The 19,008-nt window shown below is 61.5% G+C and overlaps 1 protein-coding gene across 3 annotated transcripts in view; it reads left to right on the forward strand.

The window, feature by feature from the left end:
* The first annotated feature begins 6 nt into the window (after window positions 1-6).
* Window positions 7-19,008, forward strand: part of Ralgds (ral guanine nucleotide dissociation stimulator) — a 37,331-nt gene continuing 18,329 nt past the window's right edge. Inside the window, exon 1 of one of the 3 annotated variants that reach the window (XM_023700456.1) lies at window positions 7-225. In XM_023700456.1, coding sequence (XP_023556224.1) covers window positions 208-225 — 18 coding nt within the window. In that variant the 5' untranslated portion in view covers window positions 7-207. Of the gene's footprint in view, window positions 226-13,072; window positions 13,243-14,214; window positions 14,392-19,008 lie in introns of those variants that run through there. The other 2 variants (XM_023700455.1, XM_004640425.2) reach the window with 2 other exon arrangements.

Genomic DNA, 19,008 nt, shown 5'->3' on the forward strand with positions numbered 1-19,008 from the left:
GGCTGAGCGGCCGGCACCGCACCGCAGCGGGTGCAGACAATGGGAGCGGCGCCGGCCGCAGCGGAGACCCAAGCCCCAGGCGGATGCGAGGCCGCGCCATGAGCCCCGCAGCCGGGCGCCCCCCTGCGCCGCGCGCGGGCCGAGGCGAGCGGCCTCTGAGACCCCGGGCCCCGCCTTGGGGCCGGCGATGAGCAGCCGGGGCTGAGGATGATGGTAGATTGCCAGGTAGGTCTGCTCCCGGCCACGGCCGGCCCACGCGCTCCCGCCCACGCCCCACCCCCGCGGGGAGCCAGCGCCGCGTCCACGCAGAGCGCGCGCTTACGCAGTTCCCGTCCACCTACCACCCGCCGCACCCCCCCGCACTGTTGGGAAACTGAGGTCAGAAAAGCGACTGGCCCAGGGGGTCACGCCAGGTGGACAGGATCCAGCAGAGAAGGAAGGGACCTGGCCTCCTGGGCCCAGGCTCCACCCTCCCACCGGGCTCGCTTTGAAGACGAGAGCAGCTGAGATCCTGGGGGACCCCTGCCCACCCGCTCCATGCGGGGGGCCCCCCCGACCACCTCCACGCACGCACAAGCACAGGCGCACGCGCGAGCACAGCTGTTCACCCACACTGGCGGTCTAGGTATCGGAGGAGGGCGTGACACGGGGGAGGTAGTAAGGAGAAAGAAGGAAGAGGTGGGAGCCAGCGCGGTCCTGCGACGGGGCGTCCAGCCTCGTAGAGGCTCGCCTCGGCCCTGAGGGAGATGTGCCGGGCTGATGGGCAGAAGGGGGCCCTTGATTCCCACGGTCCACCTGTTAGGGGCTGACTTCAAGGCAATCTGGAGAGGACACGGCCTTGGCCCATGGCTCTGAACGCCTGGAACAAGGACAAGAGTGTGCCTGGTGTGGAGGGGGATACAGGGAGAAGGCTTCAGTTTCCGTCTCCACAAAGCAAGGGTGCTTGGCCTGGTGACCCCAACAGTCCCACCGGCTTGTAGAGCGCTTTCTGTCGGTGGCCAGTGGCCCACCAAGGGCCTTGGAAAGTGCTTTCTCCTCCCTGACCAGAGAGCAGCCCTCCGACCTGCCCTGGACCACTTGTCTTTGTTGGAGCCTTGGGGTCGTCATTCTGAATTGTGGTCGGGGTCATTGTTTTGGCTGGGGTAATGAGGGAGTGAACCGGACACAGTGGGAGCAGCAGATGGAAGGAGGGGAACACCTTGAGGTTTCTGGGATCCCTCTCGGTATTCAGGGAACCTGTAGATCCTGCTCCTTTTCCTCCCCAGAGCTTGAGAAAGGCAGCTTCCTTGACAACAGCCGAACAAAGGTGTGTGTTTTGTTTAGTGGATTTCTTGCCTTGGGCTGCAGTGCCTAAACTGACCGCCTGGGGGCAGCAGTGCCACCCTGCCTGGAATCCAGGAAGAACCCCAGCCAGGGTCAGGTTGTGTGTGCTCTGCCTGTCGCCCGGCCAGACCTCCCATCAGGAACGACTCTGTCCCAAGTATGAACTGCTCAGGGGTGGGGATGTGCTCGACCTCCTTTCCTCTTGTCTTCCTGGGGGCTGGACCTGTGTGACAGCGTCATCCCAGGCTTGCCTCTGACAGCAGACGTGGGCAATGTCAGCTTCTATGTGCCTGCACCCAGGCCAGTTCAGCCTCGGGCCTCTGCCCGTGGTCTCTAGGAGGTGGGGCTTTCTGCTCCATGGTGGCTGGGCTGGGACAGCAAAAGCGACTCTTTCCTGTGTTGCTGGTAGAATCCGGTTTGGATTGAGGGCCTCAGATCTCCTGTATCTGTTGGCCAGAGCCCTCCGAGCCTCCCTGACACGTGGGTCCCACAGAAGGCCCAAACATCGGGACAGGCTCCCCTGTGAGGAGGGGCAGGTGGGTAGCCTGCAGGAAAAAGCAACAAGACAGAAGGCTCGGTGTTCAGTAGTGACCTCACCTCTCCCATGGGTTGGAGGCCAGTCCCAAAATTCAGCCTGTCCCAGGGGGAGAGATCAGGGAAGAAGTGTACTGAGGCAGGGAGGCCTAGGAGCCAAGCTGGGGGTGCCCGAGGGGAAGCCTGGGGCTTGAGTCTGAGCTTAATGGGGAACCCCTGAGGGTGTTCCCTCAGGGGTTCCCCATGAACCACAGAGAGTGACAATACCTGGACTGTGCTCACTTTTCAACCCTCGACTAGGAACCAGACAAGAGTGGAGTGGGGTAACTTTCCCTGAAGCCTGCACCAGAGCCCATTTGAGTTGGATTGTTGGCTGAGCTCTGTCTCCCCTTGGAATTTTCCAACTCTAAGCACACGCCTGCGCCAAGGGCCCGCCAGCCTTTGATTTTATAGGTGTCTTCTCTTGTTCCTGTTCACCTGGGTGTGAGAAGCCCTGGGACACAGATAATAGAATGACCTGCCCGTGCACACGGAGCACCCTGGGCGCGCCAGAGGGGAGCTAGGTAGCCCAAGTGATGACGCCAGCTCCTGAGCCTCAGGGGTCGGGCCCTGCAAGCCCAGGGCTCAGCTGTCCCAGTCCCTAGGGAAGCTCCTGCCTGAGGCGGCCTCAGCTGGCTGTGACCTCCACCCTGTTCTCTGACCCCTTCCACACTGCTGTCCCTGGATGGTTAACCTCTGAATGTGATGAAGTACTTAAGGAGGGGACTCCGGCTCTTCCTGGCCCAGGCCACTACAGAGGAGGCAGCCGGATGGTCCAGGAGGCTGCGGGGAAAGGGTGGCAGTGTTCTTCCAGGAGTGGTGCCGGAAGGAAGCGTCCTGAGCTTGTGTTCATTCAGGGAGCTGAAGTGCGAGGGTGACCACCTAGCATGGTGCGGGGACCCAGCCTAGCGTCCATTGTGCCAGTGTCCCAGGCTCTTAACCAAGTGCTGCCCACCTTCCCTGCTCCAAAAGTCTAACGTCGAGGTGTCACAGGGCCGTGCTTGCAAACACACAGCTCCAAACTCTGCCGCTGGGTGTCTGGGTCCGCTTGTCCTCATTGATATGAGAATGCCAGTTGTCCCCCTAGGGTCCAGGCTGGTCCAGAGTTCACACTAATTCTGTCTGCGGAGGCCTTATTTCCATTTTCATTCATAGGCGCCGGGATCTTTTGAGGGGACACAGTCTAACCCATAATAGGGGTGTTGAGAAAGATTCGCTTCCCAGAAGCCAGGTGCCTATGGGGTCCTGGGGAGCAGTGGGGTATCTGGGGACAGGACAGGACTGGACCTTAGTCCCTGGTTAGAGAGCGTAGGCCTAAACCAGACTGCCTCTCCTCGCTTGGCAATTCCAGAACCAGCAGGTGGCGCTGTGACCTGGGGTTTGGTCACCCTGGCCTACCCCAAACTGTGGCAAAGGTGTCATCCTCTTGTTGCTAGGAGTTGACACCTAACTGTAAACAGACTAGAAGCACAGTCATTTCATGGGTGACGTGTACCAAGGAAATCAAACCAGACAGGGCCGCAGGGTGGTGGTGGTGGGCAGCCCCTGGGAAGACTGGCAGGGCCAGGCCCAGGGGACAGTGCTTGTGTCCCTTTTACCCTCACCTGCAGGCAGAGCTGGCCCTCTTGGCCTTGCAGAGCCTGCAGCTGTCGCGCAGCGTGGTCTCCAGGCCGTGAGCGGTTGCAGGGCAGTGGTGGGGGCCGTGGTAGTCACCGTGGGGCAGCATCTCTGGGGACCGGGGAGCTGTTTATGCAGGACAAGACCCTGCCCTGCGGCCTCTGGCAAGAGGAAGCAGGGTCTTCAGATGCCCCCCTGACATGGAGGGAGGTAGGGCCCCTGGGACTCCCACAGACAGCATGATTGGGTGGAGCAACCCTGAGCCGAGGCTGACCCTCGCTGCCACTGTCCTCTGTGCACTCCTGAGCCCCACGCAGCCCCTTCCACCATCTCACTGGTGCTGGGCTGTGGCTCACCCATGGCCCCTGTGGCTGTGGCCCATGGAGGCCTTGGAGCGTGGGCTCCGCAGAGTGCCCACCGGGCTGCAGTCTAAGGGACAGGACAGAGTGTGGACCCAGGGCTGTGGGTCGCAGTGCATTCTAGGAGAAGCGCAAGAGGAAGCCAGGCCACGCCCACGCCTCTGCTGGGCTGTGGGAGGAAGACACCGTGGTGACGGCCCTCTGCACGTGCCTTGCCTGAGCATGGTGCCCCCTGTGTCTGCCCAGGCTCTGCCGCAGAGCCCCCCATGTCAGGCACTGGCAAATCTGGAGGACAAGTCCCCTGTCCCTATGCAGACGAGCCCAGGGTGGGGCCAGGGCTGGGACCAAACCCCTGCCAATTACTGTGGGCTCCTGGTGGTCAGGGCTGGGGGTGGGGCAGGGCGGGACGTGGCGGGCAGGCCCCCCACGTAGTGGTTGCCAGCCGGCAGGACCCGGCTGAGCTGTAAACAGAGCCAGGCACCCTCTCATCTTCTCCCTGTGCTAATGAAGACCTTGGGCTCTGTGCTCTGCATTTCCTGGGGGTTCCTGAGTTGTGAGCCTCCAAGATTTTGCCCTGTCCCTTGGCTGTGGGAGGTGACCCCGGGGCAGGCAGGGGGCAGCCAAGTCGGGGTGAGGAAGTGGGGAGGAAAGGGACTGGGAAGCACTGTGGCATTCCCCTAAAAACGGCAAGAAGCCCTGGAAGGGTGAGTTCCCATGGCAGCCTGGATTGGTTGCTTGGCAACTGCAGGCCCCCAAAATACTAGCAGGGAGGCAGGCTCAGGGTGAGGGGCTTTCCGACAGCCTTGCACCGCTGTGAATTTAGCCTGACTTCTCACTGTTGCTTCACCCCACCCCCACCTCCAGGCAGGACCTGGCAGGCCCCCACCCCCTGGATCCTTCCTGAGGGAAACCCCAGTCGTGTCCCCGCCCCATCACCCCGCCTTCCCGCCACCTGGCGTTGGGCCAGTCCCCTAGCAACGGAGGCCATTTCCTGGATACCTGAGTGACAGTTGACAGAGGCAGTGTCTGAGGCGCAGTGAACAGACAGGCATGCATGGTGCATTGCCACACGCAGTAGCCACGGGCTCCCTGGACCCAGGACACAGTGGCAATGGCAGTATGGCTAGGATATACAGCCCCTGGAACAGGGAACTGTGGTTGTGGGCCACCTTGACCCTGACAGGCTGGATGAGCTAATCGTGGTGAAGCCCCTGGCCCCGTCTCCCCATCTGTGGCCACCCACCTGTGTCCATCGTTCAGTGCATTAACATTGCCCTTTCAACTGTGTCACCTCCCGGGGCTGTGGGGGAGCAGGACAGGGCCAGGCTGAGCCCTGCTCCCCACTGCACTGGCCTGTGAGCGCCCCAGCAGCAAACCAGGCCTCCAGCAAGACAGCTGGCCAGAGCACCGCACTGGGTTTGAATCTCTCCTATTACGGGGTGTCCTGTAAAGATCACTAGGCAGGGATCATGGCTCGGGCAGAGCCCTGCCTGGCAGCAGCAGAGGCCCTGGAAGAAGAGGAAAGCCACCTTAAACCCTCTGTGCTTGCTCTGTCCCTGCCCAGCCCCTCGCTGTGGAAGGACTCCCAACTCCTGTGGGCTCCCGTGGGGTCTGGCTTAGTGTGTGGGTGCTGACCTTGTGCAGTGTAGAGAGCCTCCTGGGACACAGAGGAGAGGTATTCAGCAGGGAGCGAGGCCATGGAGCCCCTGGCCACAGGGTAGAGGACAGAGAGGGCAGGTGGGTGGGGCCGGGCAGGCTGGAGCCCAGAACCTCCAAGGGTTTCCCAGTACCCTGGGAGCCAGGGTTGTGTCTGACCTTGATCACTCACACTGTGACCTTGGGCCACTCTCTTGGCCTCTCTGCCCCCCTGCATCAGAGCTGAGAGGCATCGCGGGCCAACCTGATGCACGCACGTGGGCTGGAGCTGGCCGCATGTGTGCTGGAACCCCAGATTGGAGGCCCCTAGCCCTGTGCCAGGAGGCCATGGCCAAGGAGGAACAGACCCGCTTGGCCTCCTCGCCCCATGGGGGGTGCTTACGCAGACTGCCCAGTTCCTGGGAGAGGTAGGGGGCGCGTCCACCACAGGGAGAGGGGAGTCTGCTTTCCACTCTGGTTTGTGGCGCTGGAGCCAGAACACAGGGCTTCTCACCATCTAGGCAAGCTTGCCATCACTGCGCTATACCCCGGACCCTTCATATTTTTATATTTTTTATTTCAAAACAAGGCCTCCCCAAGTTGCTCAGGCTGGCCTCGAACTTGGCACTGTCCTGCCTCGGCCTCATCGTCCTGATAGCCGGGATCCCCGGCGGGCGAGCCACAGCCCGAGCACATTTCTTTCCCGTGCCGTCCTTCCCTCTTCCTGGGTTCGCATCCAGAAGCAGTCCCCAGGCCTCTTCTCCTGATGCAGGTGTGAGCATCTCTCTGCCCAGGAATGAAGCGCCCGCTCCCACCAGACCTGACGAGCCTGCTTTTTTAGTTTTTGAAGCAGGGTCTCACAAAGTAGCCCAGGCTGGCCTCACGCCCAGCGCAGTCCCCCTGCCCCAGCCTTCTGAGTGCTGAGATTACAGCCCAGCTTGACCCAGCCCTGTCACCTGCCCAGGACTGTGGGGAGTGCCTGGAGGGGGGCATCTTAGCTGTGTCTGTGGAGCTCCAGCCCGGGGCTGCCCAGGGTGGGGCAGGGGCGGAGCCCATTCCACCTGGATTCTTGGGGTGGGGGCAGCCAGGCCAGGAGATGGCCCAGCCCTGATTATCTCCCTGGCTGTCACCGGCCCCAGGGAACAGCAGCCTGGGAGGTCTAGCTGTCTAGAGGTCATGGGGGAGGACAAAGCCTGGGACGGGGTCCCAGCTGTGCTCCTCAAGGCCAAGCCTCCCTTTCTTCCACTGCAGACTCCAGGATGTGCGCAGTGTCCCAAGGCGCCCATCCCCAGTACGTGAGGCAGTTAGCCTTCGGCCTCCACCAGGGAGCGCGGGGTGTGCTCGGAGAAGCCAGACACATTGCAGGTCCACATTGAGCCCGCTGGTTTCCTAGTCCGCCCAGGTCAGCTGCCCAGGGCCTCTGAGCAGCCCACCTGGATCCCCTGTGTTTCTGAGGCCAGGTTCGGGCTCCTGATCCTCCTGGTGCTCAGGGTGAGGCTGTCCACCTGACCTGAGGCTCTGAGTGCCCAGCAGGTGGCAGCTGGGGCCACACAGCATCTGGTGAGCAAGGGCCAGGTGGGCAGCTCTGCCTGCCCAAGTCCCCTGCCCTCCCCAGAAGCAGAGTGAAGATTTTTGAGACTCCAGGAGGAGTTGCCTTCCCTGCTTAGCGCTCCCTTCCCAGGCCCAGCAGCCCAGAAGCCAGCACTCAGGAGCTGAGCGCATGCTCCTGGTCCCTGCTCTGACAGATGCATGCTCTGGGGCCAGAGACGCAGGACCCCGTCTGCTGTCCTTGACGGACTACGGTGGTCCCGGGCACATAACCGTGCCCACATCTGAGGGTCACCGTGCGTGTACCCAGATGCGATGAGCCAGATGGAGGTAGGCACACAGATGAAGGGCCGCGTGTGGCTGCAGGTAGAGGCACCTGGCTGGTACCCGCAGGAAGAAGAGCACCTGACCGCAGATGGCCTCCACAGAGCCCCGGGCCAGACGCGGGTAGGGAATCCCAGTGTGTTCCTGGCGGGGCCCTCAGGCCCTGGGCTTCAGGTTTCTCTTAACCCTAGTTTTTGTTTTTGTTTTGCCCTTCCTGGGAGTGAACTTCGAGCTGAGGTACATCCCCAGCCATCCTCTCATTTTCTGAGGCAAGGTCTCGAGAAGTCGCCATATCGCTCGCCCAGGTGGCTCAAGGTTATGCTCCTCCGGCCTCAGCTGCCCAGCCTTTAGCTTCCTCAGGAGGATGCGAGAGCTCCTGGAGGGCACCGAGGGACGCGGGCCCCCGGAGGCCAAGGGGACAGCCTGCCTCTTTTGCAGAAACCAAGGAACAGAGGGTCTGCAGGGGCAGGACAGCGAGATGCAGCCGCGTCACTCAGCTTCCAGGCCCTGAGCCCCAGGTCCCCACTGCCTCCAGGCTCCAGGAGAGCGCTGTGGGAACAAAGAGGGCAGTGGGCACAAGCCCCGCCACCCCAGGCAGCCAGCTGGCGCCCAAGCCCACCGCAGGCCGGGGCAGCTCAGGAGGGCCCTTCTGAAGGGCCACCCTGCTTCCGCAGCGCAGGCCCGGCACACAGTGTCCCTGGCACAGCCCACCTCCCCCACCACAAGGGCCCTCTGTCCCGACTGCCCGGGCCCTGGAACACTGGTGACCAGGGCCCACTGGGCACGGGCGCCTCCCTGAGGCTCAGCCCCCAGCCCTGCAGGAGGCCCAGCCTGGTTGCCACCTCCTCTGACTCCCCTGCCTGGGCTGGCAGCCCGCCTCTGCATGGCGCGCTCTCTAGCGGGAGCCCGGTGAGTAAAGGTGCGCCTGCCCTGCCCTGCCCTGCCCTGCCCTCCAGCCTCAGCCTTCCCAGAAGTGGGAAGCCGCCTGGGCCATCGAGAGCCCTGTCCTGCCTGAGGAGGTGGGAGCGGGGTCTAGTCAGGCCAGCGCTCCTTCCACATGCGGTGTGTGGGACCCCTGTGTGTGGCAGTGTGCATGTGTACATCAGCTGTTCGTAATTACAAGACTCACTTTGAGCTGGCATCACTCGGGGCACGTGGGTGTAGACAGGTGAGCATGCCTGCTGCGCCCCCCCCATCTTAGTGCCCAAGGGGCCTCAGGGCAGAAAATGATCCCGGAGTGCAAACTGCTTCCTCCCTGGAGTGCTCACCTGCCTTTCTCCCTCAGGTCCCCTGGCCTGTTTTGCTTTTTCAAAAATTCTTTGACCAGGCCTCACTATAAAGTATGAATTGGCTTTGAACTTAGGGTGTAGCCCAAACTCAACAGAGACCCTCCTGCCTCAGCCTCCCAAATGCTAGGCTTATAGGCGCCTACTACCACACCCAGCGTCAGAGGTGGTCTCATCTGTTTTGTGTCCTGGTGTGCGACCAGCCCTTGAACAGTGCCCGGCACCTAGTAGGTGCTGGCCAGCTGGGGAAGTGTCGTGGGCCCTGGGCTCCCCCGTAATCTGCAGATGGTGCCGGCTGAAATCTGTTACTGTGCTCCTCTGTGCAAGTAGCGAGGCTGATGCTGTTCAGGAATGTGCGTGGCACTCTGACATTGCAGTGCTGCTCTGCAGAGGGAGTACCTGGCTGCGCACTGCCTGAGGACCACGCCTCCTCCCCAGAGTCCCAGGCTACCTTGGGGGCTGGTTTGCAAACATGTGACGCAGGCCAGGCCCCAAGAGCTTCCCATTCAGTATCTCCTGGCTCACAGCTGCCGCGCGGAGAGCCCTCTGGTTGCTGGGCTCCTGGGGGCGGGGTGCAGCCCTGGCCACTGAGCACTGTGCCGGGCCCCACGCCAGCAGCACAAGCAGCTGGGGCAGGGCCCGGATTCCGGATCCTCAGCCTCTTGGCAGCCACGTCTCAGTGGGCTGGTGGCAGGCGCCGCCGGGCAGGCAGCCAGCTCAGGGCAGCCCCGCGGCGGGTGTGTCAGCTGCTTCAGAGGGGCTGCTCTGCCCAGGGCACGACCAGGCCTCCACCGCCAGCATCTGCCACCCCTTCCACCTCCCCCGGCAACGGTGGCCAAGTTCCCCACATTCCGCAGGTGCATCCTGTGGTCGGGGCCCCTGCTCCACCAGCCTGGAGCTTGGACGGGGCCACCCCCGTGTGAGATGCGGCTGTCCACAGGCCCTCCGAGGTTTCCCGACCCCATCACCCTCCTGTGACCGAGACCCCAGACATTCTCATCCTGCCTGCTGGGGACGAGCGTGAGGAGATGCAGGCTGCAGTTAAGGCACTGGGTTGAGGGTCAGGGAAAATGGACCTCAGCATCCCAACTCGCCCTGGTGACAGGAACATGGCATGGCCGGGATCTGTTGCTCAGTGCATCCCAGAGGAGAGCGAGCCACCTGGGCCTCAGGCAACCAGCTTTACAATATCTGAACACAATAAAAATATTTCTACATTTGAAAAAAAATGGCAGGAGATATGGGGACTGAGGAGATAGTTCAGTGGAATAAGTGGTTGCCTGGCAAACTCGGGGTCCTGAGTTCAATACCTGGTACCACCAAAAAAAAGAAAATGATACAAAACTGTAGCTTCCTCTGTCTGGCCAACCAATGGAAAAGTGCTTGGCCCTCACTGAAGGTCTGAGAGCTGTTCTGGCCGGCCGGCCTGCGTGTGCCTCTGGCTGCAGGGTTTGCAGGCTTACGTTGCCCTGCTGCACGCAGACCCAGGCCTGAGCCCTTCCCAGCCTGCTCCACAGCCCAGCACACCCTGCTTCACAGAGCCTGCCTGACCACAGACGCGTTGAGGGACTTGCTGATGGACCTCAGTTCCCAGAAACGAGGGGAGGGGAGCTGGGCCGCTGGCCCACTGGCAGGACTCCGGTCAGGTCAGCAGGCAGCAGGAAAGAGGAGCAAAAGCCAGGCCGAGGCCTTTCCCGTCCACTTCCGGGACAGGATGCCATGCTGATTAAACAGCTTCGAGAGGAGTCACTGCTCCAGCTCTGAGTCATAGCTCCTGGCGACAGCCCACAGCAGTGCAGTGTTTACAAACAATGTGGTCACCGGATGCAGCAGCCTTCCCCCAGAAAAGGCTCACACCTGGGCACACAAGTGCCTGGTGTGGGGCATGTGCGCAGCATGGGTGATCCAGGTGTCCTGGGAGATGGTGTGGGCTGGGGGTTATTCTGAGCCTCACACGCTGCCAGTGTGTCATCTCAGGCCCCCAGTGAGCCTAGCTGGGACTGTGGCCTGTGTGGGCTTGGGGAGTGCATTGGAACCCCCTCGCTGTCCCGCACCCAGACTAGCCCTGCTCTCTGCAGCCCATCCCAGGCGTTCCAGGCGGTGACAGTGATGTGGAGCATCATGTGGCCACTCCAGGCAGGCACAAAACAAAGGCTTGCTCTCTGGTCCCAGCAGGAGGCGGGGACCTGCGGTGGGAGGAGGGGCGACACACTGCGGGCTCCTCCCCTCCCTTCCCCTCCCTTCCCCTCCCTTCCCCTCCCTTCCCCTCCCTTCCCCTCCCTTCCCCTCCCTTCCCCTCCCACGGCCCCTCTTCCCCGGCTCCGCCTTCTGAGCAGCTGCTGGTCCTGCCTCTGCGCCCTGGAGGGGACTCCACTGGCCCGCCAGCCTTGCTTTCTAACTCTCCTGAGCACCCAGGGCCTGCCGCCCCAGGGCTGCCTGGCCCTGTTAGGCTAAAGCCAGGTGGTGAAAATGGCAGTGGTAACAGGCTTGGAAGTTGGGATAGAGAGCAGAAAGCTTGCGTGATGTAGCACCGGGCACCAGGCCCCGGGCCTGGAAAGAGCTCTCAAAAGCTTGTCCATGGAAGGCACTAACAGCCCGGCACCCTCTGGGGCTCTGCCCCTCCTCTGCTGCTTGAAGTTGACCACCTCCCCTTCTAGGTCCTCCTGCACCCCAGAAAGGCTGGCACCATAGGAAACTGCTGTCCACTTGCCCACCAACCCCTCTGCTGAACATGGAGTCACCTTTCAAAGATCAGAGGGACGGGGAGATGGCTCAGTAGAATAAGCACTTTCCTGGCAAGCACAAGGGCCCGAGTTCAATGCCCCGTTCCGCCAAAAAAACCCCAAAGATCAGGAAGCTAAGGTCCAGGGACTCCTTTCCTCCTGGCTGGGACTGTTCCTTGATAAGCTACAGGGCAGCTGAGCCGCATGGCCATGTCCACTGTCACCCAGCCAGAAGGTGGGCCAGGCAGCCCGGGCACAGGAGTGGAGGGCTGGGGTACCAGCCATGAGGCCTGTTGGAAGCTGTCTCAGGCAGGAGCATCTCAGAGGCTCCCAGGGCCCAGCCTAACCTGCGGTGCCCCTCCTGGTGGTTGCCTTTACAGCAGCGGACCTCTCCCAGGGCCCAGCTGGCATCCAGTTAGGAGGACACACTTGGTTCGAACTGGCATCAGGAGATCGGTGTCCAGTATGGAGCCAGGCTGCAGTGCTCCTGGCCTGGGACAGCGTCCACCAGCTTTGCCTGCTTGTGCACGCCAGGCACTGGGGCAGGACTCCTCAGTGGTGGCAGCCCACGGGATAGCGCATGTGGGATGAGTGCTTATTGCATGAGCCAGGCCCCGGCCAAGTGCTCGTCAGATCTCAAGTGCCCTTGCGCCCCTTTACAAATGAGGAACCTGAGGTCCAGCAATGCCAAGTTGTTGGCCCAAGGTCCCCGAGTCTGGGGAGGCTGGGACTGGGGCCCTGGGCTCATTGATTTCGACCTGGTCAGCCCTGCAGTTTCTAGAAGCCCACGGTTGCATGAACGCACAAGCTGGTGCCTGGCCTCGCAGGGGACGTGGGCCTCTGAGCCTGACGGAGCGGCACGTGCGTGAGGGAAAGGTGGTGGGATGGCTGGCAGCAGGGACAGCCAGGGCGGAGCCCAGGCCTCCAGGCTGCTCCGGGCAACTGGGAAGAGAGAACACAGGGAAGAGGTCAGAGTGGCCGGAATCCAAGGGACCCAGGGCAGGTGAGGACTTGGTCAGAAACTGCTGTAGAGACCATGCTGGAGGGGAGACGAGGGTGGGACAGGGAGGCAGAAGAGCTGCAGCTGCAGGGCCCACCTGGGATCCTTGGTGCCCTCTCTGTGCCCCCCAGCATGTCTGCCTGCCCAGCCACATCCCCAGAAAACACTCACTGGGAGTATCCCTGAAATCTTCCATGAAAAATTCTCCTATGGGAGGAGCTCACAGGGTGAGAGTCAGAGGTCAAAGTGGGGTGTGGTGGCACACCCCTCGAACCTCTACCTGGGAGACTGAGGCAGGTTGCATGTTTGAGGCCAGTCTGGACTACATGGTGAGTTCAAAGCCAGCCTGACCTACACAGCAAGACCCTGTCTCAAAGATCAAAGCAGGTGTCCAAGGTCAAGAGCTCCCGGTGCTGGCTGCACGGACAAGGGAAGGGGCAGGAGCTTGGCTTTCAGTCTGAGAGCTCCTGCATTCCCCACCCGCTTCCCAGATCAGGAAACTGGGGCCCACCCAGGAGAAGAGGAACCTGCGGCTCCCTCAGGCTGCAGCACCAGGCAGGGTGAGGAGCCCTGATCTTGCTCCCAGGCTCAGCGCAGCCTGCTCAGCACAAAGCCACCGGAAGAGGATGTGAAACGCGGGAGCAGCAGGGCGAGGGTGCTGGCGGAGCAGCCTCTGCGGCCACACAAGGTCGCAGCCACCAGGGCCCTTGGGTGGCCTGATGTGCCTTTGGGGAAGCGCTGAAGACCCTGCCCGGGAGCCCCTCCTCCCTGCCCCTGTGGTCCTGCGCACCCAGCCTGGCGCCCTCTTCTCGCAGCAGGGGTCCGCATGTCCACCCGGCCAGGGTCCCAGAAGGGTAAGAAAGCAGCCCTGCCTCTGGGGCCAGCCCTCACCTGGGCTCCTGGGCTGTGGGATGGGCCTGCGGGTTTGACAGACATGAGGCGCGGGTTCTCCTGGTGAGAGCCTGGGCAAGCGCTGCCCTCTCAGGGCCTCCGTTTTCCTGGGTGTCAGATGGGTGCACTGAATGCATCAGATGGCCTCCAGTGTTGGGCTTGCGGGACGATGAGAAATTACCACCAGTGGGTTTTCCCCAACTGCCCTCGTCCCCAGCTGCGTACCCTTCCTGGTTCCCTCACTGATGTCTTTTCTGATGCTCACAGAGGTGATTGTATTACTTTTTTTTTTTTTTTTTTTTGGTGGAACCGGGGAGTGAACTCAGGACTCAGGCCCTTGCGCATGCCAGGGAATCGCTTATTCCACTGAGCCATCTCCCCGGGCCCCCCAAGACTGTATTACATTTTTGTGACACTGCCGGTGACAAACGGCTGCCAATGTAGCACGCTCCCTCCCTGGTTAAAATGAAACCCCAGGCCTGGGTGCCAGCGGTGAAGCCCAGTGGTCAGGGCTGCTTCAGGATGAGTCATTGGGGGGGGGGGGCTAGGCTGCTCCTCCAGTGGCTCCTGCCAGGTCACACCCTCCGGCCCCATCTGGACCCATCGTCACCGTACTCCATACCTTCCTGGCTCTGTGTGGTGGTTTCTGGGGCCCCTTAAGAGGGAAATGGAGATGGGGCCTCGAGGGGCAACAGGAAAGGGGTGGGCCCAACCACCTCCAGGCACAGCCTGACCGCCCATCCTTGGCTGCCCCACAGCCTGGTACGCGCGGGAATTCCTGGCCCTGCCCGTCACAGGAGCAGGTATGACAGCCATGTGGGTGACACCAGGCCTAGGCACTTGGGTGCTTGACTTCACCAGGGCAGGCAGGAGACCAGCACACTGGCTAAGGGACTCCCAGGGAGCCTACCCCCCCACTGGGCTGCTGTCCGGACATGGCCCGGGAAGCAGGCCAGGCCTTGGCCAGGCCCGTCATGCCCAGGGGGAGGAAGGGTTCCGTGTTCCTTGCCTTTGTGTCAGTGGTGACTGCCAGGCGGTGGGCCGGCACCCGCCATGCCATCTTCCAGACCCAGACACCCTGGCCCGCTCCTCTGCCACCACCAGCCACCGAGGTAAGTCCCTGCCACAGAAGGGAGAGCAGCACCAGGCCCCCTCAGCCGCCAGCACCTCCTCCCACCACCACAGAACTGGTTGGAGGAGTTGGGCTGGAAGCTGCTAGAATCTCTGTCTCCCGTCCCTGTGTGGGCCTGAGGCTGGGCTTCCTCTTGCCCTGGTGCCCGGCCCGGGGAGGGGAGTTGTCCCTGTGGCCCAGACTATGGGTGCTTCTTGGGCTGCCGTGGGCTCTTGTGTTTTCTACTCCTGAGGTCAGGAGCAGGGGGTGTTTCATTGTGAGCATTCTTGGTGTCATCAGCTCTTCTTTGATGCAGAAACCGAGGTTCAGGGAAGTGCTACCCAAACTTGGAAGACACAGCAGGAACTCAGATTTGAGGCTGGGCTCCAGATCCCTGGGGACAGCACAGTCCTGGAGGCTGTGCCACAAAGGTCTCAGGGTGGCATTTGGCTGGCTGCGCCGCAAGGGACCGTGGGAGGGGTAACAACCCTGTGGAGTCACTAGTGCCCCTCTTGGTTGTGGTGGAGACTTTTCAGGCAGAGTGGGACACCTACAGCCTAGTACAGCCAGGGAGGAAGTCACTGACCCGCAGCTTAGGGACAGGTTTGAGGCCAAGCCTGGGACGCCTTCCTTGGCTGTGTGTGTCCAGGTGTCCTGTGGCCACCGGCTGGGCTGGGCAGGGCTCTTCCACAGTCTCCCCTTCTCTCGCTGCCCGCGTCTCTGCCCCAGTGTGGGGGGCCCAATCTCAAGTCTCAGACTCCTTTCCTCTGGGCCCCCTCCACCTCTAGTGGGCCAGCACACATTGCACTGGTGGCCCTTGGCGGTATCGGCTACCCCTGGGGAGGTTGGCCCACCAGCAGTCCAGGCGCTGGGACAGTGGATAGCATTTCTCTCAGTGACACTGGGGGCCGCCCTTTCAGGTTAGAGAGCTGGAGTCATGAGTGTTCACTTTGGGGGGACAGCAAGGCCCCTGGCCAGGTCACCCAGAGCCTTGGTATCCCCGATGTGGGCTGTTTGTACTGCTCCAGGCCTTGTTGTGCTTTGACGGTGACACCCTGTGAGGTCAGAGTTGGAGTGACAGTGATGTCACATGCACCACCCATGTGGCCTCCTGGGGGGGTTGATGCTCTAGTTCTCCCTTCTGACCAGCTCTGTTCAGCCTCCAGCCTGTGGGCTCCTGGGGCTGCAGCAGGGACCACTGGCAGCTTCCAGGAAGCCGGGCGGGGAGGCTGGGCCATGGGAGGCCCTGTCCTCGAGGCTTGCACATTCGTCAGATCCTCAGCTGCCAAGAGGTGTGCTCACCCGCCCACACAGGGCCACTCCAGGACCCAGGCAGGCCAGGAATGGTGATGTCTGTGTCGGGAAAATGAGGAGGGGCTGGGCCAGCCACGCCCTTCTCTAAAAGCGCAGCACCAGCCAGACCAGGCGACCTGCACCTGCCCTCGGGGCCGAGAGGCTTTTCTGCCAGAGCAAGCCTGGGTCGGGGCATCCAGCCGCTGTCCTCTCAGGTCGGTCAGCTTTCCAGCATTGCTTTGTGCCTGCTTCTCCTAGCTGTGTCCTGCTGGGACAGAACCCTTCTGGGTTCTCCCAGCACTGTGCTCTAGGCCTGAACCCCATTCCCTGGAACCTAGCGAAATGGCAGACCCGGGTCCAGAGAACGGAGGCCTGAGGACCTGGGAGCCCAGCGGTTGTGGGCGAGCCTTGCAACTCAGCGTAGGGCGAGGGGCTCTGCGTGCTCACAACCATCCTGGCTGCCATGTGCTGGGGGTCCCCGTGGGGACTAGGAGCAGGGAAAAGAGACAGCAACATCCCCTAAGACAGAAGCAGCCCTTTGGGGGGGCTGGGAGTGACAGATGACGGTGCCCTCGCCCCGCCCCCCGGATCCTCTTGTCACATGTGGGAACACAGACCTGGTGCAGTCAGGTCATCCGAAGTTACCGGAGGAGCGGAAACATGGATATTTACATGAAACCACCTGACCTTTTACTGTCAGCTAAAAAATTTAAAAACATTCTGCAGGCCAAAGAAAGCATGTGTGGGCCAGGTGTGGCCTGGCTCTCTTCCCCGGCTGTCAGCTCACAGCCTTTGAGCCTCTCTTCCAGAAGCATGTGGAAAGTGTGCATAGCATCCTTCCCCAGGGGGCTTGTCCTGGCCCCCCAGGAAGAGCAGCTGTACTGTGGGGGCCACGCGGGAGCAGGGTAAGTGAGGAGGATGGGAAAGACTCCCGTGCGTGATGGCCCCACTTGCGGGGGGCGGGGCGCTGTGCCCACTCCCCTTCTCCTTGCTTCCAGCAGATCCTGATGAGTGCAAGGTGAGGGTTAGCCATACGCTTCAGACTCACCCGAGGTCACCCTGGCTGTTCTGTCCCCAGCCCCCACCCCAGCAGCCCTGACTGGACCTCGGGACTCAGTTTCCCAGCTTCCCACGGGGAAGCGTCTGAGCATGAGTCTGCTAAGACACAGGACTGCTGGGCACACAGCCAGGAGCACAAGAAATGGCAAGGCCGGCCACATGTCCCTGCCTCACCGGGGTCTGACGCTTGTGACCCCACCTCATGGCCGCTGGGAGGGGCAGGGGCAGCGGCAGGTCTCAAAGCCTTCTAACCGTTGTTACGGGCGAGATTAATAGCAATAGAGAAAATGGCATAAAGACCCCCTCCCAGGTGCTGAGATTATAAGCACAGGCCACTGTACCTGGCCCTTTTATGTTGATACAGGGTCTCGCTGAGTTGGGCTCAAACTTGTGATTCTCCTGCCTCAGCCTCCCAGAATACTGTGATTACAAGCACGTGCCACCATGCCTGACTTCTTTGTTATTTTTCAACAGCTGCATTCTTCAGATTGCAATCTAAAATCCGCATGTTGCATTTTATTGGTGTTTACATTCCCTTTCATTTTTCTCCCAGGTGTATTTGTGGAAGAAACTAGGTGATTTGTCCTGTAAGGGTCCCCCAGCCTGGACTCAGTGGGGTGCACACTGGTGGGGTGCCTAATACTACGTTCTTTGGTCCCGTGAGTTCCCCAAATGGTAGCTCCGTGTGGCGGCCTGGTAGGTTTGGGTTTCGGTGAGCAGTGTTTGTGCTTGTCTTCTTCACTCGGATGACACATGCCACCCGTGTCCCTGCTTGGGGATGGCCCTGTGGGACCTGGGGCACCCACTGCACACCCTGGCCAGGCCGCCCTATGCTTTCTCTGCAGCTTTTCCTTTATGGAGGAGGGAACTATGCTGTCGAGTTGGACTGACTTGCCCTGGGAGGGCACTCACAGAGTAAGAAAGGGGTGGGCGAGGCTTCCCAGAGACCAGCACTGGTGCTGGCGCGTAAGTGTGTGGCGGCCTGTCCTCGTGTGCAGGTGTGTGTGTAGGAGTCCGTGTCCCTGTGCCAGGAGAGCTGTGAGCTGACTTTCCAGGAGAAAAGCCACAAAGAGGGATGAGTGAGGCGAGATGGAAATTTTGGGAAAACAGGCAGACCACACCTGGATGTGACAGTGCACACCTACGGTCCCTGCACTTGGGGACAGTGAGGCAGGAGGATAAGTTTTAGTTCCAGCTGGACAACTCACTGGTCTTTCAACCTAGCAGAGGCCCAGTTCAAAACTAGTTCAGGGAGCAGGCCCTGGTTGACTCTCCTGTAGTGCCAAAAAAAAAAAAAAAAAAAAAAAGGCCAGGGGCAGGCACCAAGCAGAGGAAGTGGTTGGGGTAGATGAGGGGCCCCAGCCCAGGTCCATGATATGCTGGGGGTGCCGTGCACTCAGCTCCTCTCCTCCCAGCCTCCTGAGCTCACCCGAGCATTAGCCCTTGAAGGCTGGAGGGAGACTCCCGAAAGACTCTGGACAGGAGTCCCCCATGATCGGAGATGGGTGAGCAAGGGCAGGCCAGAAAGCCAGCTGGACAGGGGCGAATTCTCAGCTGAGCGCCTGGTCACCTGTTGTCCTGCCTGTGCCAGCACCACCCGGCCTCTGGAGCAAGGCAGCAGCCTCAAGGGAGCTCACCCGAGGCCAGATGTGTCCATCTTAAAACAAACCAGCATTTATGACACGCGCCTGATTACAGAAGTATTTTAGAACCATGCTTGCAGCGCCAGTGCAGCTTGGTCCCTCCCTCCCAAGTACAAGGGCTGCCCCGCTGTCGTCTCCCGCCTGGACCTCCTCTGGGGGCTGCTGAGACCATGGAAAGGGGGCAGGCAGGGTAATGCACCCCCAACCCCACCTCGCCTGCGTCAAGACCAAGGTCACCCATCTTGGGCCCTGGACAAGCGCAGATGCCAGCCCGGCGCTTTTCTCAGCGCCCCAGCGCTGTCCTCCAGCCGCTCGGAGGAAGTCTCTTTCGTTACCCGCGTTTTCCAGGTGCTCTTCTAGGTTAAGCAAGTCGGGGAAGGCCGCAGAGCCAGGGAGGGGCTTAATTGGAATCCAGGGGAAGTGGATCTGATTTCAGCACTCGTCAGCACGGACACACTTCGTGCCCACGCAACACACACACACACTCACTCTGCACCAGCGCGGGCACACCCGAACCTAGACCCCCGGGGCTGGGGACTCTGGACGCACGCGGAGGCGCGCGCACGCTTCCGAGCTGGCAGGCCCCGCCCCCGCCCGCCCAGGCCGCGGCCCCGCCCCCGAGC

This window comes from Octodon degus, unplaced genomic scaffold (genome assembly GCF_000260255.1).
Source record: "Octodon degus isolate 3935 unplaced genomic scaffold, OctDeg1.0 scaffold00123, whole genome shotgun sequence".
Classification (NCBI taxonomy): Eukaryota; Metazoa; Chordata; class Mammalia; order Rodentia; family Octodontidae; genus Octodon; species Octodon degus.